General features: G+C 42.3%; 2 protein-coding genes across 6 annotated transcripts in view; one reads left to right on the top strand and one right to left on the bottom strand.

The window, feature by feature from the left end:
- The window catches only part of si:rp71-79p20.2 (zinc finger protein 704), a 36900-nt gene extending 25221 nt beyond the window's left edge, over positions 1-11679 (top strand). The window contains exons 5-9 of one of the 2 annotated variants that reach the window (XM_026367729.1): positions 918-1018; positions 2608-2881; positions 3900-4040; positions 5385-5512; positions 5911-11679. In XM_026367729.1, the coding sequence (XP_026223514.1) occupies positions 918-1018; positions 2608-2881; positions 3900-4040; positions 5385-5512; positions 5911-6022 (756 nt within the window). In that variant the 3' untranslated portion in view covers positions 6023-11679. The remainder of the gene's footprint in view (positions 1-917; positions 1019-2607; positions 2882-3899; positions 4041-5384; positions 5513-5910) is intronic. The other variant, XM_026367730.1, reaches the window with a different exon arrangement.
- Positions 11680-11897: 218 nt separating this feature from the next.
- Positions 11898-26810, bottom strand: part of zbtb46 (zinc finger and BTB domain containing 46) — a 55778-nt gene continuing 40865 nt past the window's right edge. For 2 of the 4 annotated variants that reach the window (XM_026367649.1, XM_026367648.1), the window contains exons 4-7: positions 26445-26726; positions 21821-22131; positions 20310-20352; positions 17182-20218 (exon numbers count right to left, since the gene is read on the bottom strand). In XM_026367649.1, the coding sequence (XP_026223434.1) occupies positions 19422-20218; positions 20310-20352; positions 21821-22131; positions 26445-26726 (1433 nt within the window). In that variant the 3' untranslated portion in view covers positions 17182-19421. Of the gene's footprint in view, positions 16259-16361; positions 16538-17181; positions 20219-20309; positions 20353-21820; positions 22132-26444; positions 26727-26810 lie in introns of those variants that run through there. The other 2 variants (XM_026367651.1, XM_026367650.1) reach the window with 2 other exon arrangements.

Genomic DNA, 26810 nt, shown 5'->3' with positions numbered 1-26810 from the left:
CCTTTTTCTCCAGAGGTGAAAGCTGTTGAAAAGTAATGAGAATGAGTACACACTCACTGTCTTTCATTAGCAGTGGTGCAGGTCCCTGCCTGATCATGGGACAACTGCCAGCCCCTGATATGTGAGAGAGAAAATGAATAGAACGCCCACTCTATTCATCCATCTTCTAGCAATCACTGCTTATGAACCTAGGAGGGGGGGGCCTCTGGGTTTTAACAGATTTATCAAAATCGGATTTGTGAAGATGATCAGAGGTTAAAAAGTTAAAAAGAGGTCACAGGTGTGCTTTTGTTCTTGTGTGTTTATATATTACGTATGCACAGAGAAGCTAGTGTACATGTATGTTGTGTTTATTGTTAGGGGCAGCCCCAGCCTGCACCATAACACCAAACAATTTCCGTTATGATAGTGTGCACTTCCCACTGTGTGCACAGATAGCAGGAAGAGATCAAAATAGCACATTTATTCTGCTCGTCAATCTGTGAACATGAAAGTGCTGTCGGGTAGACGGAGAAGGGTACAGTTTCATTGTACCCCGTCGGTCCCTCTCTTTTTCATCTCTCTCTTTCCCTTTTACTTTGTATCTGTCTAAACTTGTCGCATATCAGGTTTCTATTTTTATAGACCTTCTTTCTAATGAGGTGTAGTGTTTGGCCCCTTGTAGAGTGGCAACCAATCCCACAGTGAGGCCTTTCTATTGAGCCTGCAAGTGAGGTACACACATACTATCTAAACCTCTATTTCCTTTTAAATAGGATCCCTTAAGATTACTTATTTTATGACTTTATTTGTCTACATTTGTGACACTACCTAGAAACACTTCATTGCGTTTATACTAACACTGTTAGTATAAACACATAAAGCTGTTTGAATCAACAGCTAATTCTTGTTGGTTTTGTGGTGATTGTCTCTTTCAGAACTCCATGAAGGTGATGTTCAAGTGCTTGTGGAAGAACTGTGAAAAGGTCCTCAGCACCTCCTCAGGGATCCAAAGACACATCCGCACCGTCCACCTTGGGTGAGTTGCTCTTCATCAGGGACACCACAAACACAGTTAACTTCTGTCAATAGGTCTGCATCAGTCCTATTTTCAGGGACTATGCAGTAAATGGTTTACATAACAGTTCAATCATTTAGTCTTTGTTTAATTTCTCCACATAGTCTCATATGCTGACTAGTTTTGCTTGTCGTGCACGTAGCCATTGTTTTTGTCTTAGCTAAATGCGCAGCACTAGCGGACAGTATGGTGATCTTCATGAGTCACACTCATGCTCCATACTGTTATTTATAGCTGTGTTTCTTATTTATATTCATATTAATAAATCATTTTCTGGATTTATCAGGATATCTGTTTGTATTACAAAACTAAGACCTTCACTGTGTAGGTGTCACTTTAGTAATCCTTTTTCAGCAGCTTTGCAGTAGCAGTGTCAAACATTGTGATGTAAATAGTGTGGTAAGACAAGAAAAGTGACACACATAACACAGCCCGGATGCTTTCCAACTGCCTGCCTTTACACCGGATTAGCTGAGCTTGTGCTGCCTCACACATCATCACGCCTTGTGCTTAAAGGTGTCCAATGCCGACTGATGATGTAAACATACGGTCTAAATGTAGGCATAAGATGTGATGCGTTGCAAATGATTCATATTGTGAGGTTTTTAACTACACAGCACTTGTTTACATCCACTGCTCTTGCTGACAGACAGACAGACAGGCTAAAGATAACAAAGCAGCAGGTGTTGTTAGAAACATTTGAAAGAAATTGCAGTTATGATACTTTTATGTGCCTCTATTACTAGAAAACAAGGAGATTCAGGGTGTCCTACTGTTACACCATGCATTAACTTAACCTCATACATTTTTAGAGGAATCAAGCCGCCTTGGCGCTTGGTGTTTCATCACCAGCCTGTTTGCAGCACACTGGCTTTCACTGCCCCCTGCTGTTGGAAAGAGTGACCATTTTGTTCACGGTTGATGGCTGTGCTTATTTATTAGTCAGTGGGACTTTAGTAAAATGGATCATTGTGGCAAAAACAGAGACATCTTTGTAAACCATTACAATTTCCAGAAAAAAAAACAATGTTAAATATGACACTGAATACAGATTTAAAGTTAAAATCATTCACACTTTCCCCTGAATAAAAAAAATAAAAATGTGTATATATATATATATATATATATATATATATATATATATATTTGAATTTCGAGATTGCGAGACGCCAAGTGCAATATATCACAGGCTTACTCCGCCACCTAGTACTGGTTTCAGTCTTTACCCTGATGCCCTTTAGAAGAATGTCAATTTGAGTTAATAGACCTCAGCCACCAAATTAGTGGTTGTAGATGAGAGCGGGAATCCTTTCAGATACCTGATATTTTTCGGCACCTATGTTTTTTAGATGTTAAATACAGCTAGATAATAGCTAGATAATAGCTACGTAATGAAGAAAAAGCTTAAAGGTTTTTGGGGTTTATTATGACTTTATAGGATTAAACAGAAATTCAAATAGAGTTATAAGAATCTGAAGTTGGAGAAATTGTTGTTGTTGTTGTTGTAGTTGTTTAGTCATTGTTAAGTATTTGCTGCTTCTCTCCTGCAGGAGAAACAGTGACTCGGACTACAGTGATGGAGAAGAGGACTTTTACTACTCAGAGATCGAGGTCAACATGGACAGCCTAACAGAGGGCTTGTCCAGCCTCACACCCACCTCGCCCACCACGGCTGGTCCTCCGCCTGTCTTCCCTCCACCGCTCACTGATGTCCCTCACTCTGAACACATCAGCATGAACAATTCGCAGAGCCACACCCCTTCATTGCTCAGTCAGTCAGCTCCCTCCACGCTCTGCCACATCCGCACTGACCATGCTTATCAGGTAATTCACACATGCAACAAGACAGATATTGGACACATACATAGAAACACCACGAACTGCAACTTTTTAGATATTCTACTGCAGAACCCATAAAAACAAGACAAAACACTAAGCACATTGGATGTTACTAAGCCACAAAAAAAGTTTCATTGTTCTATTCTTATGGAGATCAGTGTAGAAAAAAAAGGTCTCAGGTCAGGCTGAATTACTTAACTCCTACACCAGTGTGGGTGTATATATCAGGGAGAAAAAGAAAACAATTTCTTCTTGCAAATAGATACAGAAATTCACATGAAGAATGAAGTCAGAATATTTTAAAGCCAAATAATATGTTACAAGACTTGAGCTTAAGTTAACACTTTACTGAAACTGCTTTGTTGGAACTTTCAGCATAAATGCCTCCTCACTCTTCCTCTCCTTGTCTTTCTCCTTTCGTCTTTGTTTAACTGTATGTGGGCATTGCTCACTTCTGTGCCCTTACAGGAATAAAAAAAAACGTCTTCAGGTCAAAGAACATGCTTGGTTTAAGTATAAGCTTTCAAAGGTTTCACATTGAATTTGTTTTTCTACGATACTTTAAGTACTGAACTTTTAGTGGCCGTGATAACATAAAATGCACATATAAGAGACTCATATTATACATGTACAGTGAAACTACTTCCCATCTGTTGTTTTCTCTGTATTGCCTCATACTTATACTTATTATGGTCTTAGAAACTGTGTTGTGACCTGTCCTTCAAGGGTCTGCATATATTATTGAACTGCAGCTTTATCGTAAAGTGTAGTGGTGTGTTCTGCTAGACTTTTGTGTTAGGCCGTTGTTTTGATCTTGATTCATTATCAGTGTCTATATGAAGGTACGTTTCAGATTAAGAGGTGGAGAAATGCCTTCCTTACTAATCATATGATCTTTTTTTCTTTTGCGTCCTCTTTCTGTTTTTCTCTGAACCTTTCCTGTTCCTCCCTGTTTCTGTTGTGTCCTCTCCTGGCTATGTTGGGGTGCTTGTCCATGTTCCAGGCCACTGCGCCAGTGAGTATCCCAGCGGGTCCTGAGCTGGCTGGGTTAGGCAGTGGTAATGGGACTGGGCCTGGAACTGGGACTGGGAATGCCATCAGTGTGTCGTGGCAGTCCCCTCATGTCATTTTCAAAGGCGCCCCGGTGAGTGAGGCTTTGTCTCACGCCTTTTCTTTCTGTTTTTTTTTTTTTTATCTGAACTACTCTACTGCTGTTTCTCTACTTGTAGCCATTTGAACATGGTGTTTCACTCTCTCTGTTTCCTCATACCATCATCTTTTCATGTAGAGAGGCATCAATCTTTCTGTATAAAGCATTTTTCAAAAGTGCTAATGCTTTTTAAAATACAAATGTAATACAGCAGTACATCACACTATGTACTGTTGCTACTCTAGTTATGTAAAAGTTACCCAATGAAAATAAAACAGAAGTTAGAAATCAAAAGAAATTGAAGCAACATGTTATAACCATTTCAAGTACAAGTAGCACGTCCAGTGTGCTGTTTAACAGACTGGGATCATAATTGTTAAAGGCATCGCTACCTTGAGTCTAAGCTCATAGGACAACCAGGAGACAGGAGATACATATTGTGTGTTACAAGCCTTACATATCCATTATCATTCGAGATGTCACAGCTGAAGTGAAGCCATACCTGTGTTGATATCTGAAATACAGCAGTGCAAAGCTAGATGCCATCCAATTAAATATGACAACTGTGTAAATATCTTCCGATGAGGAAGTTTACAGAAGTTGCGCAGCACAGAGCTCCACTGCGTGATATTTGTGATTCTTGTAAATCCAAGCGAATAAATAATTATCTGCCAGTAAAATATCATAGGAATGGCAGCATTTACGGTGTCCAGTCTACTTCTAGGAACTAAAAGAGTAAACACATCAGTATTTAAAGATGCACTAGACTGAGAAGAAAAGACAAGCAACACTGATCCTTAACACATTCACAGCTGTCGCTAAATCTGTCTCTGTACTGTTAACCCTTTGTGTTCATGTCAGTTACACTCATAATGACTGTTACGAGTATACTGTGCTGTATATGAAGGCTTGGTTTGCTTTGAGAACTAAGAGACTATGGATAAAAATAAGAAAATGGAAGTTTTTGTACTTTATTATCACAGGGCGTCTTTCTGTACAGCTGTTGTTGTCATTTTGTTACACCTGTGGTTCTTAAACTGGGTCCTCAGGCCCCCTGCCCTGTTTGTGTTTTAGTGTTCAGTCAATCAGAAGCTAGAAAATACATCAGAGATGGTTTCGTCCAGCTTCTGATTGACTGAACACACCTGATCCAAGTAACCAGCAGTGGGTAGGGATAGCTGGAAAAACAAGCAGGACAGGGGGAGACTAGTTTTGGGAACCACTGAGCTGCACTTACAATAACTGATTTCTGTCCACTGTCTCATATTGAGTGTAGACCAGACACTGTGTCACTGCAATGCAGAACAGTCCACTTAAAATGTCTTTCTGCTTTTGCAGGGCCCTGTGACTCATGTCCGCACAGTCAGCATCGGTGAAAAGCGGCAGCCGGCAGCCAGCACACACACCACTGTTAACAAGAACCATGCTTTAATAACTCCGGCAGCTAAATCGACACCAGGAACCAGGTATGTAGCAGCTGCTTGCATGTGTCTATGTGATTGTGTCCTAAGAACTAGTTTAAGTCGATCACATAAAGGTGTGTGAAGGTTAATCAAATGGAAAAAAAGGACTGGCATACTCTAATTCATAGCATGATACTAATGCTGTGATGTTCCTGATCACTGTTAATCCCTATTGATCGTTTTTTTTTTGTCACATAAGTACTGTGGCTTCCTAATACTTGGTCACATTGATATTGACATCTCTGTAGGTGAAGCCTGTTGATTCGACCTCTACATTCGTATGGGCACATATAAGTGACTTTAAGCACACTGTACATACAGTATATGCATGTGTTTTGCCCGTGTGGGTGTCTGGATGTCTGTGTGCATGTCCTTATGCTGTCACATCTGCTGTTACCAAGGAAACCCCGCGGGGAGGCAAAGAAGTGCCGAAAGGTGTACGGCATGGAGAAGAGAGACATGTGGTGTACAGCCTGTCGCTGGAAAAAAGCCTGTCAGAGATTCACCGACTAATCCAGTCCGCTTCCCCTGTCCATGAGATGAGCTCTTCTTCACTCACAGTGACAGCGAGGTGGACTCTTCCACTGAGGAGATGAGGGGAGATTTCTTTATAATGGAGCTCTCAGTGCTGCTTCCTTCAGCCCAGCAGAGGCTTCGCCTTCGCTCTTTTCGATTTCCAAACACAAAAAGAAAATAAAACTGGTGGGTAAAAATAAACAACCACTCACAAAGAAAAAATAAAAGCGTTATGCAGGTTTGGAGACTTTTTTTCTAAGACTGAGACATTTTCATTCTGTTGATGGATAAGGAAAAAAAGAAACATTTAAATTGGATTCTGAAGCTTCTGATTTGATTTTTGTTTTTCACATGTCGTTTTCACAGCCTCAACGCAAGGCAAAAGACTACAGATAAGCTTTTATGGTATACTCTGTTGTGTATTATAGGAGCATCATGTAAGCTACTGTGTATGGGGTGGTTCATGGCTCTTATTGGAGGTTCCAGGGTTAACACCAGATTGCCCGGTTACACCTCTGTAGCATATCTGTTTTTTATTGTCACTGTTTAAGGGATTTCAAACCAACCAAAGGCAAAAAGCCTGTTCACGTATGAGCAACAATCTAGGTGGGAGTACCCAATCTAACATCACTGTCCTCTGCAGTCTTACTGGATATCAACTGTATGTTTGAACACATATTGTTCTATTTCTAACAGCCTGTTCTTTAATCACAGTACAGCCAGCCATACTTGTTGTAATTTTGCATAGATGCACAAAACCCTCACACCAAGAGGTACAAAAAAATGTTCCCCTCAACTTTCCAAAATATTTTTGAGAGAGGTACACAATATATGAAATATATTTCCCTCTCTTGCTTTGTATACTTGTGCCCTAGAGATATGCACCTTGAAGAAATAAGTTGTCTGTTTGAGAATCAAGTAACCACAATGTATGCCTGAGAGAGTGGATATCCATTTCTTATATAGAGTTTATTTTCAGCAGTTACTTGCTGAAGCAACTAGTAGTTGCAATGTGCAATCAGCAGAGCAGCATTTAATAATGTCTTTCTTACTTTGTGGTTATCATTGTTATTAAGGTGAGCTGTTGTTTTTTTTCTCGGACAGCTGATGTTCTGAAAGAGATTATTTACCACAGTGACTGATACATGAATGAACTGCCCGTTGAGTCTTTAACTTACAGCATGGCTCATGTAAATTGTGTATGTAGGTAATAACACACAGTTTGTAAAGCAAAAATCACTAACTGATAATATGTCGTGCATTCAAATTAATTTCATTTAGATTTTTAAACAGATAGCTTACTCAAGCTTTAGTCTTTGGACTAATCATCATTAAACAGCATTTGTAGATATAAACCTTCCTTTTTAGGAATCAAGAGTCTTTTCCCATGTTTTTATTAGATGCTGTGTTTAATGCTTTAGAATAATTTTTCAGTGTGGTCTAACATTTGAAAAAGAAAAATCATAATCAAATCAAGTCAGAGCAGCAGGTTGTCGCCTTTGACAAGTGACTCATACAGAAGTCGTTGTAGCAAAAGTTGTAGAATATAACCAAAAGTGGAGTCACTTTTTAAAAGCTGTCGATAAAAGAAAATGGCTGGTCACATTTCCAAGCTTTAGAGAAAACATAGGTGGTAGTTTTTTTTTTAGAAAGTAAGAAATTGTTGTTGATGTAGTCCGTTCTTCTGTGTTTTACAGAGGCATCAGTTTCCAGCAATATTGGCCAATCTAGGAAAAAACATTAGCTTTTAATTTCAAAGTCTATTTTGTCACATATTTGAATTTATAGATGTCCAAGATGCAAAAGAGGGGAAACATGCATTTGTTTTTTCTAAACATATTTCTAAGATGCTGCTCTGCAACTTGGTGATTTTATTAATCAAAGTAGAAGACAGATCAGTTTCAAGTAACTCAGAGATCCCCAGAAGAGTTGAGCTTATCTTTTTTCTTCCCTCATTAGTAGCATACAGCCACTGTTAAATTGCTCTGTGTTGACTCCAATATTAGATTTAAATAACGGTGATGAAAGACAGTACTGATTATTTCAAGAACCTGTTTCTCCACCCAGCATAAAGTCAGTTCATCGGTTAATTCATTTACAGTATATAGCTGAAAATCACAAATTTGCCTTAAAGGGCTCTACAGTGTGTAATCTCTCAATTCAGACAAGGATGAACTCCACAAGGAAAAAAAAAACTCTATCAGGTATTTTTCTGCTCTGTTCTCAGAGGAAGTGTGTATTTTTGAAGATTCACCCTTGTGCTATTTGTTAGCAGCTTTTTGAATGTAGATTCTGCTGCGTGCCCTCTGACAGTGACCTGTCCTGATCTCCATAGCTACACACACATACAAACACGCGGTGTCTGTAGTCCTTTATATGAGCAAACCACCGTTAAGCAGACTTCTTGACTGAGGTACAGTACGACATCAGACCTCCGTCACCATAGAAACACCTGTGCTGTCCTCTGTCGCCACAGGGTCTGCTGTCGGCCGACGAGAGCAGGGAGGCAGATGCCTGGCTATTAATTGGTGGCTTGAAGTCAATGGTCAGAAATGTATTAAGCACACATAGTTGCTGTAGTCAGTGATATTTCGTTCATTCTTGTTATAAAAAAAAACCAACATATTGTCCTGAAATTTAATTATCCTGCCTGTTGTGTGTTTATTCCACTGGCATCCCAGATAAGCTAGGTCTCCCATCCTCTCGGTATGTAGAGCAGGGGCAGGCCTCGTCGGGTCAGAAACTTCACAAAGTGCCAATGAAAAGAACATGAAAAGAAAAAGGTATACTGACCTAATGAAATTGCACTACATTGCACTACGCATAGACATGTTTTTATACATGGAACATTTTTAAATACACAAATTTGAAGTGAATTTTTTATTTTTTTTTTCCAAGGGGGTGGGAGGAGTGTCGTCACTGCCCGATGGGATAAAAAGGGTATTAGGGGTCGAGGTCCTGTACCTCTGGGGTCCCCCATTTTTAGCAAATGATCTCCACAGTTAATGAAACGCTCTCTGTGTCAGACGTATCGTACTGAACATAGTGGTGCCGGCAGTTGTAGTGTGGTACTGGAAAGTACAGTTTGGTACTTAGTCAGTCACTTTGCCTTTCCTTGGAGGAGTGCCAAGGGCCGAAAGCAGCACCTGCCTTGTCTCAGTGATGGGAAAACACCAGCCTCAGTCAGTAGCTACATATTACCATCTTTATAACCAATGCTTTACAGTCTTTTATTGCCTGGAGGTTTTTTTTTTCACAATATACACACAAAGTTCATCTTTGTGCTTCCTTTACTCAAAAAAAACAAAAAACAAAAATGAAGAAAAAAAAACAGGTTTTTGCTTCTTTACATTTTACTGAGCTGAGGTAGTAGCTGTGTAGATACTGTGTAGATACTGTTATTAGTGCTGGATACCACTTTTAATTCTCTTATCTCTGGTTTGGTCGTTGGGCTAGGATCAAGTGTCAACTGCAGCCCATCAGCTCTCTCCATCCTCAGCGTAAGCACTTTTTGATTTCACCGGCAGGGTTAGAGGCCGATGCTCTTGCTGGCAGTGAATGGGACTGTTAGCGTTTGTTGAGCTAACAAGTTCCTGTGCTCGCCGGCCACTTCTCCACCAGTTTTCGTTGCACTAAACTGGTCCGTGACAATTGAGGCCCGGGGATGCATCATGAAGAGCTCGGCTCCTCATGTGACTCCATGACCACGAAAGAATTCTGGGTACAACGTTGTACGCTTGTACACAGCAGAACTTTATAGGTAAACCTTTGAAAAGGAAGATTAACAATTATAATTCTCACCCAGATAATGAGAGGAGGAGAAGCTGTTAACGGGTGTGCAGGGAAACTGGAGATTTACAGTGGATGGAGAGCAGACATGAGACACGCAGTGACGATATAGATGGATTTGCAGTTTCAGGGCTTTCTTGTACATATGCAACATAATAAGAAGCGTATTGTTTTCTTTGTTGTCGTATCTCTGTTATATGAAAAGGAAACCTTTTTTTTTTTTTACCATACATTTGCAGAATATTTTTCTTTCGTTTTTCTTTTATTTTTAAGTCAATTGAAAAGCTATAGTGAACATAACACGTAAAGATTCATTGTATATTGTAGCTTAGAGGCAAAGGGGAGAAAAACAACTTGTTGAATGTAAAACCTACAAAAAGAAAAAAGTCTTGTGTGTTTTTTGTTACATTTTGCTGGCTTGTTTGTAATGCCTGTACTGAACCCGTAGCGCGTCCTGATTTTCGTATCCAAATCTTTTTAACACCCACAGACAACTGTCGCCACACTGCAAAATCATATCAAATAACACAACCGTGCAGTATTGCTTATTCTGTCTTACTTTGTGCAATGAGAGGCTTTTAAAATGCAACAAGAACTAACTTTTGGAGAATTCTTGGGGCTCCTCGCTCACACTGTTGCCGTTCATCTTTTTGTCTTTCTCCCTGCCAAATGGTGGTTTTTCTCAGAATATGTGTGGTTATTGTTGTCGTGGATGTTTGTTGGTGGCTTTGATGTTAAGTTCTTGTTAGGCAGGATACCTTTCAGCCTTGTTTAACCTTGTGGGAATCTTTATCCTGCCCTGCACATTCCAACACACAGCACGCTTTTGGTGTCTTCCACTTGTTTCCTAATACACATATAGACATATCCTCCCCGTTCTCCTTCAAACTACAGTGATTCTGTTTTGATCACTTAGTCCTTTTCCATTTTTTCTATTCTTGTGCTATCCAGCTTTACTGTGGTGCCACCCAAGCCTTTACCCAGTGTATTAAGCTAAACTAAACCCTTGAAATGTGCATTTAAAAAAAAAAAAAAGCCTTCGTTTTTTTTTTTCCAAATATGTCAAAATGTATGTGCTGCTTTCTTGAATGTCAGTTTTCAATTGCGTGTACACCAGCAGCAGCAAAGCCAATAGATCTCCTTCCAAATTAAATGTAATGTATTGCAAATGGCAGCTCCACTAAATTCTCAGCTTCTTCCACTGTGCTCTTAATTTTTGTCCAAGCCGTTACCCTCTGTTTGTCTGATTTCTTTTTTTTTTTTTGTGTTATGTTTTGCTGAACCTTACACTGGCTGGTGTGAAAACTGACTTTCGCTATCCTTTGTTTTCTCATGGATTGATTGATTGGTTTCCTGGTTGAATTTGAGGTTCTTTTGCTTGTCTAGCATTGCTCATTTTTTTTCCATTTTCTGTTTGTTTGTTTGTTTGTTTGTTTTTTTCGTTAGGAGATATAACACTGAAGGGTTTTATGTGTTTTCCCTTTTTAGTAACTGATGAGTCCAGGCTGATTCAATTTGTTTACCTCTAAACATAAAGATGCTCATTGCAGCGTGACGTGTGCTCGCGCACACACACACACACACACAGCGCTAAGTGTTTTGAGGGAAATGTGACATCAGCCTTGGGTCTTGGAGGAGCAAGATTTTCTCCTGCGTGTGGGCCGAGCCTCTGGCCTTCATCAGCAGTCCCACACACACGGAGGAAGCACTTTCTAAAGAGTGGTGCACTCGAGGAGTATTTGTGTGAATGTCAAGCCTACAGTATGATCAGTGCTTGAGAAGATGGATGATCATGTATGATGCTGATAATGTGATCTATGTGATGTAATGTGACAGAAAGAAAATAAACCTGAATTGAAGAAGTATGATGACTTATGTAACCTTAATATATCAGTTAATAAGAATCTGTGTGGATAAATTAATTCAGGAGATGTTCATAACGAAGTATCTTCTACCAAAGGAAATTTAAGATGAAAAACCTGATCTGTTCCTCTGCTTCCTCTGACTTGTGTGTTACGCCCCCTTGTGGACATCAGCAGGTAATAAAAAGGCATGAGAAAGCAAGAGGCACAGCACACGGTGGTCATTTCTTTACAGCAGCAATTTCAAAATTTATTGAGACTGATTGGTTTTTGCAAATAATAGTCAAGCTAATTCTTCCACTAAACATGAAGTTAGAAAGAGGCATGGACGCCCAGTGGGCCGGCCCCAACATCAAAACAGGAGGCTCATGGTTGACTGTAAAAATGTTTTGTGATCAGTACTATCAACCAAAAGAAAAAAAAATTATAATAATTTGCACAAGAGCACTTAAATCTGCCCAAAACAAAACAGGTGTAAAAACAGGACAGGTTTTTTTGATTATTTAACACATTTTGTTACAAACACAGGTTTATGATAATCATCAATATAAAGTCAGTATCATATTGAACAATATTCCCAATGAAAATAAACAAACCTCAAGCTTCAAGTGCGACCTTTTACAAATTAAAGACCCTCTGAAACTTGAGAGAAAATAAATAATATATAATAGTAATATAAATTCATATATATGAAGGTATACACACATCACTCTTAGTAGAAGAACAAATTCTAAAGTAAAAAGCGCCAATTTTGAAATATAGTATAATATAGATATACCCATATCTATGGCTTCATGATTTGCACATGTGAATCAAGCTATACAGGCTAAATGAGGATTGCAATTTGTACACGTCTAAGAATACCCATATTCATCTGCAATAGAGCAAACAGTTCCAGTTTTGCATCGTGTGGAATGAGACAGTTGTGTGCAGATGCCGAAGACGTCGCTTTGGTATGACAAAATGAACACAGGCATGCAGACTATTAAGACCACAGAATCAGGGCACAAAAGGTCATCAACACACGGTGGGAAGGAGAATCTAGTCGCCCATCATGATTTGTCTCTTTGAAGTTTTATCCTCAAAACAAAAAAAAAGAAAGAAAGTTTTTGCACCTCTAATCTGATCAGTCGCGTCTCAGTAATCTCTATCCGTCAATACAAATATTCAGTCATCTCTCGGAAACAAGCACTCTCACACGCACACAGGTGAAATGTCATTGAGGCACATATTGAGGGGTTGATGGCAGACGTTTTCCTGAAGTACAACCCAGTATGAGGAAGAAGACGTACAGTACAGATCGTGAGAAAAGCGCAGGGCCTGGGGAGTCACACATTCATCCAGACGTCTCTCAGTGGCCACAACAGCACCACAGGACACAGATTTGTCACTGATCATAGGCTCCTTCCACACCCACCATCGAACATTCATTAAAATCCTGCCCCATTGTCTTTATTTTTTCTTCCCGAAAAAATACAAATATTTGATAAATGGGTCAAACTAAAATGCAATAAATAATACAATTAAAATAAAGACAATTGCCAGACATGAAGAAAGCATCAAAAATCAAAGTTTCTCTGTGGGAGTTAATGGGAAGTGCAGTCCATGGCACCTGTAGCAGAGAGGCCTGATGTGTGCGACCAGCACTGGCAACGAAATGTTTCCCAGAGTTACTGCTGCAGCGCTCACGTTTCCCATATGTAAATGAACTAGTCAAGCCAGTACAATGCTGGCAGATAGAAATACAGCATGTAGAGTCAGCGTGCCTTTGGCTGCATGCTGAATTTCTCTTTGATTGTGTGTCATGCAAAGGCGTAAGAAAGTAGAGACGGAATAAACAAAAAAAACGGCTTGATTTTAAGATGCAGTCTTCAAGCTAGCCGGTCCTTTCACACAGCCCTTCATATTCACAATAATACCATAACATGTGCACTTTTTCACACCGTGACAAATAGTGACAGGTTCAAAAATAAAAACAACCCAACAACAAAACTGTTAACCACAACAATAAATCCAAAAGCACCTGCACACACAGACTGTGAAACAAAAGCACTTCATGTATACAAGGTACTAGATAGTTTTTGGTTTGATATAAATCAATTAGTGTACATTGTGTGATGCAAAAGCATGTGCTGAATATATGTTTCAATCAATATCTAACAGAGAAGATTGACGTGAAGTTGTTTTTCCCTTGGTAAAAAAAGCAAATACGACAGAAAAAGCGTAAACTGGCACAATAAAAGGTTGAGAAAAGCCTCATGGCTTGCTGTCCACAACAAGGCAAAGTATAAAAGCTTTTTTTTTTTTCTTGTACAAGATATAAAATATCAAAAAAAGAACACACAGTAAAGCTTAGCATCCAGCACTTAATAATAATTAATAATAGTAACATCAACAACAGTAATCATAGTTCTGATAATCATAATAATAAGACATCTGCCTCACTTGAATTGTCAATAACTTTGCCAAAAACATGGAAAGAATGTTAAAAAATCAATATAGACTTTTTTTTTTTTTGGACACCGGACACACACACATTCTCTCATTCAAACACCCATCCTGTTCCACACATGCACACACACACACACACACACAAGGAGAGAAAGGAGGGAATGACTTGTCAAAAACAGGTCTTTTCAATAAATAGCGGTTAAACAAAAATTAATATTACACTCTCTACACATATCACAAGTCTGAATTTCAAGCACGAATTCGCTCCTCTTCTTTTAAACCTTACCCAGCTGGAGAAAGCATATCACCAAAAGAAAGATAAACCATGGAAAGAGTCTGCATATTCTGTATTCAGAAACTGGAATTACATGAAAAAAAGAAAATTAAAACTGTAACCAAAGCCAGTTTCTCCTTAGGTGTGAGAGTCATGGCTCTCAGGTCCTGTCACCACAACCTCCAGTGTGAGCGAAACTGAACCAGAGACACAGAGAGAGACAGAAAGAGTTGCTATGGTAGGACGTGAGGATGCATTGTGTGCTTGGGTTGGTTTTCCAAACAGGGAAGCTGAAAGCGAGGTCCACTTGGTGTATAATGGTGTATAAGGAGGTTTTGAGCTCTCACATACACTGTAAAGGTCTCTTTCGTTCTCTCTCTGTCTCTCTGTCTCACACAAACCCACCTCGCTCCCCTTTTTTTTTAATTCCAAAAATCGTATGTACATTTGTCACATCTCCAGTTTTTGTTGGAATGAATCGATAGAAAGCATGTGGTAAAACTTAAGTGAAGAAAAGATTAAGGACCCCACTGAAAAGGCATAGGCTATATAAACAGCAATCTGCACAAAGATTCAGTGATTTCTATATCGTGATAACAGTCAAGAGGACATAAAGTATATCCTTAAAGGTAGGTGCGGTCACCGAGTTGTTTAGGTACGTAAAGATCAGATCAAAAAATGTAAACCATGGGTTCAGGGCTTTGATAGAAGAAGTCAGTTGTCATTAAAGTGCAAGTCTGTGGCAGTAGGACTCTGCATCAACAATGTGCCATCGGGCTGCCCGGTCCGGACGCACGTAGCTTTGCAATAGATTGAAACTCTCGCTTCACTTGTAGAGAGACACTTTCCTCAGAAACATTACAGCTGAGGCCGGATCAAGACATCCTCCTCTTGGCTTTTTCCCATACACTGTCAGTGATCCTTGGTTTCCATGGTGATTGTGATGGCGAACATACAAAGTTGCAGTCTAGCATTGGCCATGTCCTTGGCAGCGTCCTTGTTGATTCCAGTTTTGACAGAGTAGAAAACTACTGGACTCTGGCCTGAACCCTCAAGAAAAAGAAACACAAAAACACTGCATCAGAAGAAAAGGAGGTAAGCAGAAAAGCCTTGCACTGCAGCCATCTCTTGACCACTCTTCTACTATGGCAGTCGAGGTTGAGAATAGCCTAAGTGTATGTGTGTGTGTGCGCACGTGTGTGTGTGTGTGTGTATGTGTGTGTGTGCGCGCGCTCAAGTGTGTTACTGATAATGGTTTTAGATCATTGTCGTGCATCACCCTACAGCATTTCCATTCAAAGGAAGGCCTGTCCACAGTGGGACGAATGGGTAAAGAGGGCAGAGGTTTCTGCCTGAGAGATCGCAAGAGATCTTCAGAGATTGGTTGATGAGCCACTAACAGGAGCCTGGCAGATCCTAGGAGATCCAGGCAAAGTCCCTCTCGCTCCCATTTTGCTGCTCCCCCTCCTGTGCCGAGGAGTCGCTCTCCTCCTTCTCATTGTCCAGTGCTCCGTGTGTCTCAGCGGTAATCCCTGAGTCCTTCCACTTCCCTCCTTCCTCCTCCCCTTCTCCCATCATCTCTCCGTCCCCTTCGACCATCATCTCTTCCTCCCCCTCTCCGTCCCCATCGCACTCTGCCTGATCATCATGAAAACGATCGCCGGGGTATAGCTCCTCCTCTGGAGAGATGTCCCCGCCCACCTCTCCGTTGTGGTCCAGCAGTGCTGCCATGCCCCGGCCAGAGCAGTCGGCGCAGACGCCGTGGCGACGAGAGCCGTGTTTGATTCCCACGCTGGCTGCTGACATGAAGACTCGGCTGCACACTTTGCACACATACTTCTTGTCTTTGCTGTGAACCTATGGCATTGAAACACAGGATTTGAAAATGTTAACATACCCATTGGCTAAGGTATATACTGTGTACACTGCCCCCTACTGGTGACCATGTGCGTGCTCTCACCAGCGTGTGCCTCTTCATGTGCTCCCTTCTGGTGAACTTCTTGCCACAGATTTCACAAGGGTAGGGCCTCTCTCCAGTGTGAGAGCGCATGTGCCTCTTTAGGATGCACTGGTGCATAGCAGAGAAACTGCAGTAGGGGCACTTGAACTTTTTACGGATCACTGTGAAGTCATTCACTGTGGAAACAGAAGGGAAGGGGGGCCAGAAAAGAGAGAGAGAGAGAGAGAAAAAAAAAAGATTAGTGTTGAATGAAACTCGTTTATATAAACCGAGACGTCACTTTTCAGTTATTACATTTAATTAGCAGCATAGTCTAGCAATGTACCATCAATTCCCAGGGCCACCCCATACACAGTCAAAGCTACAGTTACCCTGGCAACAGCTCTTCCTCCATACTAAAGCAATAAAGGCAAAGAGATACTATAAACACACGACACAACAGTAAGTCTGCCTTAGTTGCTTTAGAAGGTCTCTGCTATGGACAGCAAAAACACAGACAAAAAGACAAACACAGACAGTGACAAGAAGGATGAAGGTTGGGAAATAAACATACGCACACAAAGGGAGGTTTCAGCATAATAAAAACAAAACAAAACAGAACGGAATAAGAATAATATTAATAATAAAGAAAGCTAAGATTCATACCATGTGCCAATTTTGTGTAGAGCTCAAGTAAGCCAATTATCTCAAGGTCTAGACTTAAATGGTCTTTAAGTCAAGTGAAGGACATCCAAGTAAACATACTGAGTGTGTATGTGTGTGTGTGTGTGTGTGAGTGTGTGTGTGTGTGTGAGTGTGTGTGTGTGTGTGTGTGTGTGTGTGTGTGTGTGTGTGTGTGTGTGGCCAATGAGAAACTTTTTTCTTTTTAAGTCAAGGCATACAGTACCGTATATGACCATGAACGTCAATGAATCAGGATTGGATTTACACAAGCACACTGGGACACACTGTACACACATACTGTAGATAGAGGAGGGATTCAAAGACACAGTTGATAAAATATAATTACCTCCATCTGCAAAATCGACTTCTGCTCTGATTAAACACCCGACAGCACAAGAAAAAAACAAAAAAAACAAAACAAAAAAAAACATGCAAGTATACAAAAAAAAAAAACGCACAACAGATTTAAGCATCCAGATTTTTGTATAATAAAATCCTAAAACGAAGTAAGAAATGATGCGATTGTGTTAATGTGTGCGTGTGACGCAGACGCCTACATAAAAAGAGGAAAACGACAGAGAAGTTTTCACAGTTTCCATAACAATTTAATTATAGCATAAAAACTACAACAACATCTCATACAGTCTAGAAAAGTACAGCACTTTGTACAGTACATGGAGCTTTTTCATGATCTATCTAATATTTACACATATTTCGACTCACCAATGCTTAAACCACGTCCATACAGTATTTACCATTTGTCCTCCGAGGATGGGGCTCTGCAGAGTTCCTGATTAGTTCCTAACTTCTCTAAGCATGCCTGTGTGTTCGGCAGATGGCTAGAACAGTGTGTGCTACCTGAGAAATGGGGTTTTGCATTAGAAAGGATTTGGCATTTGGGAGTTCCCTGTGTTGGGTACATTCCCAATAGACACCCTGTCTGCTTTCACTGCACACAGAAATTATAGGTCTATGCGCTGAAGTGACTGTGGATTATTAGCGAGAAACAAATGAACGTCTTCTGTTGGGTTTTCAAGATAAACTGCAGAAACTGCCCTGTATCAAGATAATGTCTTGGTGCAGGGGAAAAGCCTGGTGTAAACTCGAAGGAGGACATTTTGGCAGAAATTGGTGTGAATTTACATCTTTTAGCGATGATCTGAAGCCAGTGTTCACACTGAATCCAATATCCTGCAGCTTTGCTCGGGTTCCTCAGCACCCTCCCACACCGCCTTCCTTATTCCTTCCCTGCGTTTTCCCACTGCCCTCCCTTGAGCCCACATTTTCTACCTTGTACTCATAAACATACCATGATCTATCTGCAGCAGTGACATCACCAGGGTCATCTGCTTTAAGGGCATCTGCCACTGAGTCCACACTTCAGGGGTCAGGGGTTAAGAAGGGTCGGAGCCGTGAAGGACCAATTACTGTCCTTCTCCAGCCACACTCAGCAACTAGAAGACGTACAGATCCGACACAGTGGAGATGGACAGAGAGAGAGAAATTGACACCACCCAGCCCCCATCTGAACTGCTACTGGTCTATTGTTTTTGCTGGCTTTGTCTTGTTCGGCACATCCCCTCCATCTGCACTCATCTGACAGCGCTGACTGAAGGTAATCATGTCACACTGACAACTGCAGATAAGCTTCTGCATGTGGAAGTGTATCCGTGATTTGCTTTTCTTTCTGTTTGAGTCACAGCTTAATGAAAGGCAACCACAAACACACGTATACACTTCATTTTCGAGTTCTTTTATGTCAAATCTTGCCATCAGGTGCACCACCACTGACAACAGATAGAATCTGATTAGGGTTTCTATTCAGCTCTCACGCCTGTAACACTTGAAAGTTCCTGCAGGTGGTGTGGTTGTGTGGGCTGTGAGCCACAATAAAGCCTGGCAGATATTTCTGAGTGTCCTTGCGCCCGTAATGCAGGGGTGGACACCAAGATAAAGATCTTTCTGCCTAAAAAGGAGAGAAGAGTTTAGTCAGACTGGTGACTGGCGACAGAGAGTCAGACAAGTGGTTTAGGCCGGGGAGGTGGAAAGAAGCCCTCTGTCTCTCCACCCAGCACCACAGTGGAAAGTAATTCACCTGTTCATGCGTCGAGCTAGTTCTCACTAAAACGCCTCACAAACCCCAAAGACACCACATATAATTTCAGTCAGTGTCTTGTTTAAAATATCAGCTTTGCATAGCAAATGTGCATTTTTGACATATAAATTGTCAAGTAGTGATGAATCATTCTTAAAAAATGATGACAACAGGTTGTAAAAAAGTGTGCCTACGTATTTAGAATCACATCGAATATCCGTTTTAAAAGGAATTCACCCCCTCTCCACCCAGCTGATGGGTTTAAATGTGTGACCACGGACCCGCAGCTTGTAGACTCACTCTTAATTTTCCACGTTGATACTGTGATTATGATCAACTTTCATCTCATGCGAAAGCCGCCACAATGGATGTACAACCTCACCCTGAGACATTTCTATCCCAGCACTGCCTCCCAGGATGACTCCCGGCACCGCCCCCACCTGGCAGCACAGTTTAACATGTGTCGCCAGGTTTTTCTGAGTGCTAAAAGCCTTGGCACAGGCGGGACAAGTGTGCCCTCTTTCTTTCGAGTGCACGGATGACAGGTGCCTGTGCAGGTCGGTGCGGTCTCTGAAGTGTTTCAGGCAGTACATACACTGCATCAGCTTCTTCTTGAAGTGGATTGTCTTCTCGTGGCGGTCTGCGTTGGATTTGAGGGTGAAGCTGGCGGGGCACTGGGAGCAGAGGTAGCGCGCTGGCGCATTCTCCGCCACTGCGGGACGATAGAAAGACTGGTGGAAGTGGAGAGACTGGGATTGTGGCTGGTGACGTGGCTGAGCAGATTGGTGGTGCGGACCCTGCATGCTCGGCCAGTCCAGGGACAAGGCCATCAAAGACAGGGTGTGGCGGTACTCGTGTTCCCTGAGATGCTCCAGGCTGCTGAACAGCCGTTTGCACAGGGAGCAGGCGAATCCCCGTGAGGACCAGGCGACAGGATCTGGCAGGACTCTGTCCCCTGATCCAGCCTCTTCGCCCAGCACCATCAGCCCTTTAGTCCCAATGCCAGCCACAGACACGGATGCGGGCACGGTCAAGCCATCACCACAGCTCCCATTTCCCATCTGATCCCTCTCGACAGGAGACTGGTCACCTTCCAAGGCTGACAGAGTGAGAAGAAGAGTGAGAGTGAGAGAAATATACAAGATACAAAAGAAACATGACATGAACTGATACTCTGAACTAATCCATACCTGTGCTGTATTCTTTCATGTCTTCTTTGTCTTTTACACCCTCCTGTAAACACAAAACATCTTATTATGTCACACAAACGCACATATTTATACAATTAGTATGGTATGTTGTCTGGGCATGCAGGAGGTAGGCAGGTGAGACAAGCTGTGAAGACAACTTTTTTCACACTTGAGAAACATGAACATGAAAAAAAAGAAAAACAAAACAAAAGAAAACCAAGAAAAAGAGCTAGGTCGGAATGATTTAAAGACATAAATTGTTAGACATTAGCAAGCAAAAAAGTCTTGCACAGTAAATAGCTAACAGTTCCTGATTCCTGAGATTTCTATGAGACAGAATGAGCACTTAGGGTGATCTACAGCCTTAATAATATTATCTGTGTGGCACTAATATGCTCAACCCACCCTTGGGTGTTAGCAAGGTGCAGCAAACACCGGTCCCCGCTCTCTTTCTGCTTTCTACATCTCCTCGGAACAGCATCCTTCCTTCATCTAGCCCATGCTCCTGCCATTCCTTTACCCCCACCACTTCCCTGGCCCCTACACTCCTACTCATCCTCCTCCTCCTCCTCCTCCTCTCTAAGAACAGAACACCATGCACTGGGCAAACAGATGGCTTGTCCGTAGAGATAGGGAAGCTTGTTGGGAGGCAGGTCCACTGAAATCAAACGCTGCTCCTAAATGCTCACCCGCACACACACGGCGCACACACACACACAAAGACACACAGACAGACTGGCACAAAACTCACATTCACACATGCTCATACTGCCATGTTCACACACACACACACACACACACACACACACACACACACACACACACACACACACACACACACTGAGCAGAACAAACAATTTCCTGGGCTGTGAGAGCAAACCTCTCATTGTCTACTAGTATTGATTTTACTCACATCTCATCTCACTACCTTACCCGTTATCTGCCATCTCTAGACACACACTGCCATTGTGAGTAGATGTGTCATCTCTAATGTAACCACTATAAACTACATTACCGCTAATGCTGAGCAAAGACTGCCGGCTTGGTCTAGCTATATTAAAAGATTATATGAAAAGTGAGACAAAGGTGAAGAATTGGAAACCTGAAATGAAGAGGAAGCAAGCAAAGCACAAAGAAGAGAAAGACAAACACAAATAAAGAGAAAAGAAAAAGTGCATGTTCTCCAGTGTAGCAGGAAATATGCCAAATTCCACACGGAGAATGAGACACGGAGAAGGGTTGAGCGCTGACGTGCGTGTGTAAAATATACTTTTTAGTGATGCAAAATAACCCCATTGCCACTTAGCTATGCCACCATGTCGCCAATCACTTTCTAGCTTCTGTCACCTCTCAACCCCCCTCAGTGTGTTTGCAGAAACAGGGCGAGGCGGCCCCCTGGATGCACATCTCCACTCAATCAGTTGATCAAACTTGCATCTGACTGGAGAAGTGGTACCCAGAGAGCAGCCTCCTCCCCAGAGGTGTACCAGGCTCTGTGTGAGTGTGCTTACCTCAGGCAAGGTGGAGGGCTCCGGACCTTCAGGAACATCTTCTACTTCCATGTCCAACCCTTCTGAGCGCAGCAGGCTTACCCCAGCCCGCAGACCGGGGGCCTCCAGGGGCCGAGGCTCAGAGGGGAGCAGTGGCGTGGGTGGGTAGTATGCCGACGATGATGGTGGTGGTGATGATGGAAGATGAGGAGAAAGAAGAGGAAGAGGAGAAGGAGAAGGAGAAGGAGAGGAGCCAGCCCCCTGTTTGTTATGAACAGTGGCCCCCGTGGCCCCTGGCCGGAGCGTGCTGCAGTAGTTGTTGGAGCGGAGCCCTGAGGAGCACAGGAAACGAGTCTCACCCACCCACTCACGTACAACTGCAACTCTGCTAGCAGCTGGCCACCAGAACACAACGGGAGAGAGTGGGCAGGGGGGCACACAGAGGCTGCCAGTGCTGCACTATCAAACACTATGGAGAGGGGGAGGAAGAAAAACTCTGAAGTTTCACTTTCCACCAGCCGAGGGGAAAGGGTTAGGGCTTCTCTACTCTCTTTCTCTCTCTTTTCCTTTCGCTCCTCTGCTCTCCTTCTCCTTCCACCCACATGCGTGCGCAGAGGATGGCAGCGTGTGTGTGCTTTGTGAGAGTGTGCGAATGTGCTGTGTGTGTGCGAGTAAAATGCATATAAGGAGAGGGCTTGAGGATCCTCTGTAGTGTGGAGGGAGATTGTTTTGGAGAGGAGCCATCTTGCAGCTCAAGACTTTTTGTACACGCGGGGTAAAGGACGACTATATCGACCATGTAAGATGTTTACCAGCAACAAGTTGAGGCACGCTGGATGAAGAATTTCAAATTTCTTACAGAGCCTTTAGCTCTCCGTACTTATTCACACAGAAGCTTTTTCTGCTACATTAACATCACCATTAGCTGCTACTCAGATCTCTTTTTCTTACAGTGCATATTGATCAAACTATAATGCATTGCAGGTTATTCCAAACTCTGTGCATGCAGATATGAATATGTGTGAGTGTGGGGAGTGTTTTGGGGAATGTCTCCAGAGTTATGCAGTGGGTTAGCCATTCATTGCCCTCCTCTGCACAACGGACAGAATCACACAACCATGAGGTTCAACCATGGACGGATTCCTGGAATGTTAAACTACCGCACCCGACACTCCCCACTCCCACCTACTGAGAACACACACAATCGTTTAACTCCCCATCTCTTCTTCCCCACCCCCGGTAGTGGCGGAAAGAACATTAAGAGGGAGTAAGAACGGGAGACAGAGACCAAGGAATGAGCTACAGGTAACAGGGAGCATCTAATTAAAAAATGGTGCATGAAAGGATCGTAGTGGAAAATCTGCATCTACTGGGTTCAAGCGTTTGAGTTTAAGGTTTTAAAGAAGTGTTCCAACTTACTACTGTCATTTTTGCCCTCTTGTCCCACTGAGGTTAATATAGCAGCTGTGCCTGGCAAGCCGTAAAAAAATACAAATAACTAATATCAGGCTGAATGTAGAGTAACAAAAACACAACATACATCATTTCCTCCACTTGCAACCAGAATGGGGTCAAGAACGACTAGGTTTATTCAGGGTTTAAGAGGCACTGTAAGGTGACTGACACATTGCCAACAGCTAATCAACTAAAACTAGGTAAGTCTGTTAGGAACAAATAGCCAAATGGGATTCCAGGGGTTCTCCATGACTCCATAGCAAATAGGCTTAATGATGCTGTTTTAGTAATAACCTCTTGTCAGTTTTTTATTCACGCTTTATTGTTGTAAAAATATAATGAACAAAACGAATGTATATGTCCAGGTGGATTAGGTGATGTGTAATAGAAAATGATGCTACCACAACAGAGTGATTTCCATCTGCATCGGCTTATATTGGCATCTACCTTTATACTCAGCCATACTGTTATTCTTTCACTGCTGCATTTAAAAACAGAGGGTATGATGTTGCGACATAGGATCCTTTAAACCTGAAATTGGTCTTTCATCAGACTGACAACATTTGCATCACAAACAAACAAAAAAAAAGATATAAGAAAATCTTTGGAGCTACAGTATGGAGCCACAGACGGCTACCGTGCAGAGTAAAATTTCAAATGAATGAGAGCAGGCAGTGGAAAGAAGGGTTCAATAAGTCAGTATGATCCCTATAGTTAATTGGATGTTCTTAACAGCCGGAACATGGTGGCAATGTGGACAGGTGCGCCGGGATGGTCAGGCAAAATCCATTGTCTGGCATTGATTGTCTGACGCACATATGGGTGGTGGGGCCAAATCCCAATGATCTTAATTGGATTCAGGAGGGTGATTGACATACAGACTGGTTCCACTGTATTTTGGCATTCCACATGATAGGAGGATGTAGTCCGTGACTCTCCAAGGATAGCAAGGAGAGAGGAGCCGTGCATTTGAATCATAAGCCCTGTCAACAAGGTGAGAGTCTGACTGGTTTGAATTGCTAAAATGTAAAATGTAAATGAAGGGTCTTTAGTGTTTAAACTGTACAACATTGATTTTCACTTTTGTCCGATTTCTGGTTGTATAAATCTGTGGAAAATGTTTTATTAAGAAGTAAATTATACAGAAAACGAGAGACGAGAGAAAAGAGGAGGTCGAGGCCTTTTCCTGATATTCAGTGGTGTCTCTTGACTTTGGCCAGGTGACCTTGCTCTACCTCCTCTCTGCCTAAATCAATAATTTCCTAGGATTTTTAAACCAACATACTTTGATACTTCACAGCTGAAGTAAAATAGGGGCAGGAGACGGGAGTGAGGGATGCGGAGGGACTGCAGGAGCTGGCCAGAAGGGGAGGGCGCGAGGGAGAGTTTGAGGGATGAGTGTTAAGGAGGGGTGAAGGAGAAATAGATGGAGGGAAGGAAGGAAGGACGGCGTGAGAGGGAGTACGGGAGGGGAAAAAAAAGGACAGGAAGCATGTTAAGCGGGGGTGAAGGAGAAGCAGGGAGAAGAACAGGAGGAGGGGGGAAAAAGGGCTGAATGGAGGGAGGGAGGCAGAGAGCAGTGATCTGTCAAACCAGGCAGACATATCCTCCGCCCAGTAATCTGAGGTACAGTGTTTGTTTATTTTCTGTCCTCATTTAGACACAGGGACAGACCCGCGGAGGGAGGGGAGGTTGTTGGCCATCTCAACAAGCCCATTTCCCCAACCCGTATTGTCTGGGGAATTCAAAATAGGGTTTGGCTAACCAAAACCCCCCTTGAGGTTTCTTTGGTGACAACTGAAATACAGCTGTAAGACTGATTCAACATGTTTTTTTCCAAGCAGGGGGCAAATGATTAACATTCTCTGAATTCTCTGAATAGCCTATTCATATAGCCAAGGCTGAGTGTATGTGTAAAGTGTGAGTGTGTATCAAATAGCCTCTTCTTCTTATTCTTTCTCGAGCTTGTGTGGCTCGCCTAGCTGTGTGTGACTGCATCTGATTCTCCTCTTTAAGCCAACAGAAAACATCTCAATCCCACACACTTAACACTCACACAAAAGAGGTGATGTGATGTGGCGTGCGTGTGCGAGCATGTGCACGTATATGCAACTGCAAACGTGTGTTTTGGTCTATTCATTCTTGGCCCTGTCTTTTAGTTTGTAGGTGAGTGGGGCTCAACTCAAAAGGCATGACTAGGCTCGGAGTTGTACCCTTCCTTTGCTTTTCTTCCGCTCACAAAGGCAAGCAGAACTCAGGACAAAAGATCCAATTACTAGCCAGTAAAAGCAGAGAAACACAAACGCACGAGTCACACACACACACACACACACACACACACAAATGTGCCCACACGGACATGGCAAATATACGCTCACACTGGTGCACACACAGAGATACACACATGTACTGTAGACACACGTACAGTGTTAACATCAAACTAAGAGCATATAAACGCGTGTATTGGTCTACAATTACAAACGACAATGAGCCCATAGGGACCGTTTTTCTTATTACTGATGTACTATTGGTTCACATATGTAGGCTGGACAGTAATAATCACAAAATCCTGAACATGTATGGTGAACAAATAGTTGAAAAAACTTTATTTTTCATGATTAGTTGTAATCTACAATATTTGATATAGTCTGACATCGAATTTTGGAGCAGTGCAACTTTATTTTGAAGGCACGTTTAACAGCATGCAGAGGTTTTTGGTTTTGAGGTTTCGGTAATTAAATAATGTCTTAACAGTTGCTTGTTAGTTTGCTGCTGTGAAACAGAACCATAATACGCACAAAGAAACTGTCACATAAAACCAAACAAATTTTCTCACGACAGTGAGAGCGATCCCAGCAAAATGTTCTCTCACTGAGTCACCGCTGACTGGTCAGCGCTGGCAGTGCCACACAAACTTGTTACAAACTCAAGTGGCACCACACACACACACAAACACACAGTCGCTTGTGCGTTCAAAGTTATGCGAATACAGTGGCTGATGATGAAAAATACTCCTGACTAAAGCAGTCAGGTATGTATGGTTGACATCTCTCAGGTGACCACATGAGCCACAATACACTAGTAATTTTATGTATACTTGAGTTGTAAGTCATAATGAGATGTGCGGGAGGTTGGGTGTAAGTGTGTGTAACGATCAGGGTGAGCTCAGTGTTAGTAAATAATGACTTACATGACAGGGAGTGTCCTCCTTTGGGCAGGTACTCGTACAGCAAGGGGTTATCATCTCCCATCATGTCAGCCCGCAGCGACAACAGGCTGTTCTTACTCATCAGTGCAGCCTTCAGATTGGCTACAGACGAGATTGTTCCACCGCCGGTCCCTCCTCCGGCCTCCTCTGATTCGTGGGGACCCATAAAGCCGGGCTCCGTGGAGAGAGCTTCTTCCTGTTTGAGGAAGAAGTCGAGGCGTTCACCGCGGCTGTCTGAGCTGTTGGGTTCGGTCACGTCTGCCCCTGAACAGAAAAAAAAAACAGAAGAACAGGAGACAGATGAGACTCTTCTGTCCTTTTGTAGCCATCGATGACTGACATTAAAAC

Source organism: Anabas testudineus, chromosome 7 (assembly GCF_900324465.2).
Source record: "Anabas testudineus chromosome 7, fAnaTes1.2, whole genome shotgun sequence".
Taxonomy (NCBI): Eukaryota; Metazoa; Chordata; class Actinopteri; order Anabantiformes; family Anabantidae; genus Anabas; species Anabas testudineus.
The sequence above is the reverse complement of the archived record's forward strand: the minus strand, read 5'-3'. Positions and strand labels throughout refer to the sequence as shown.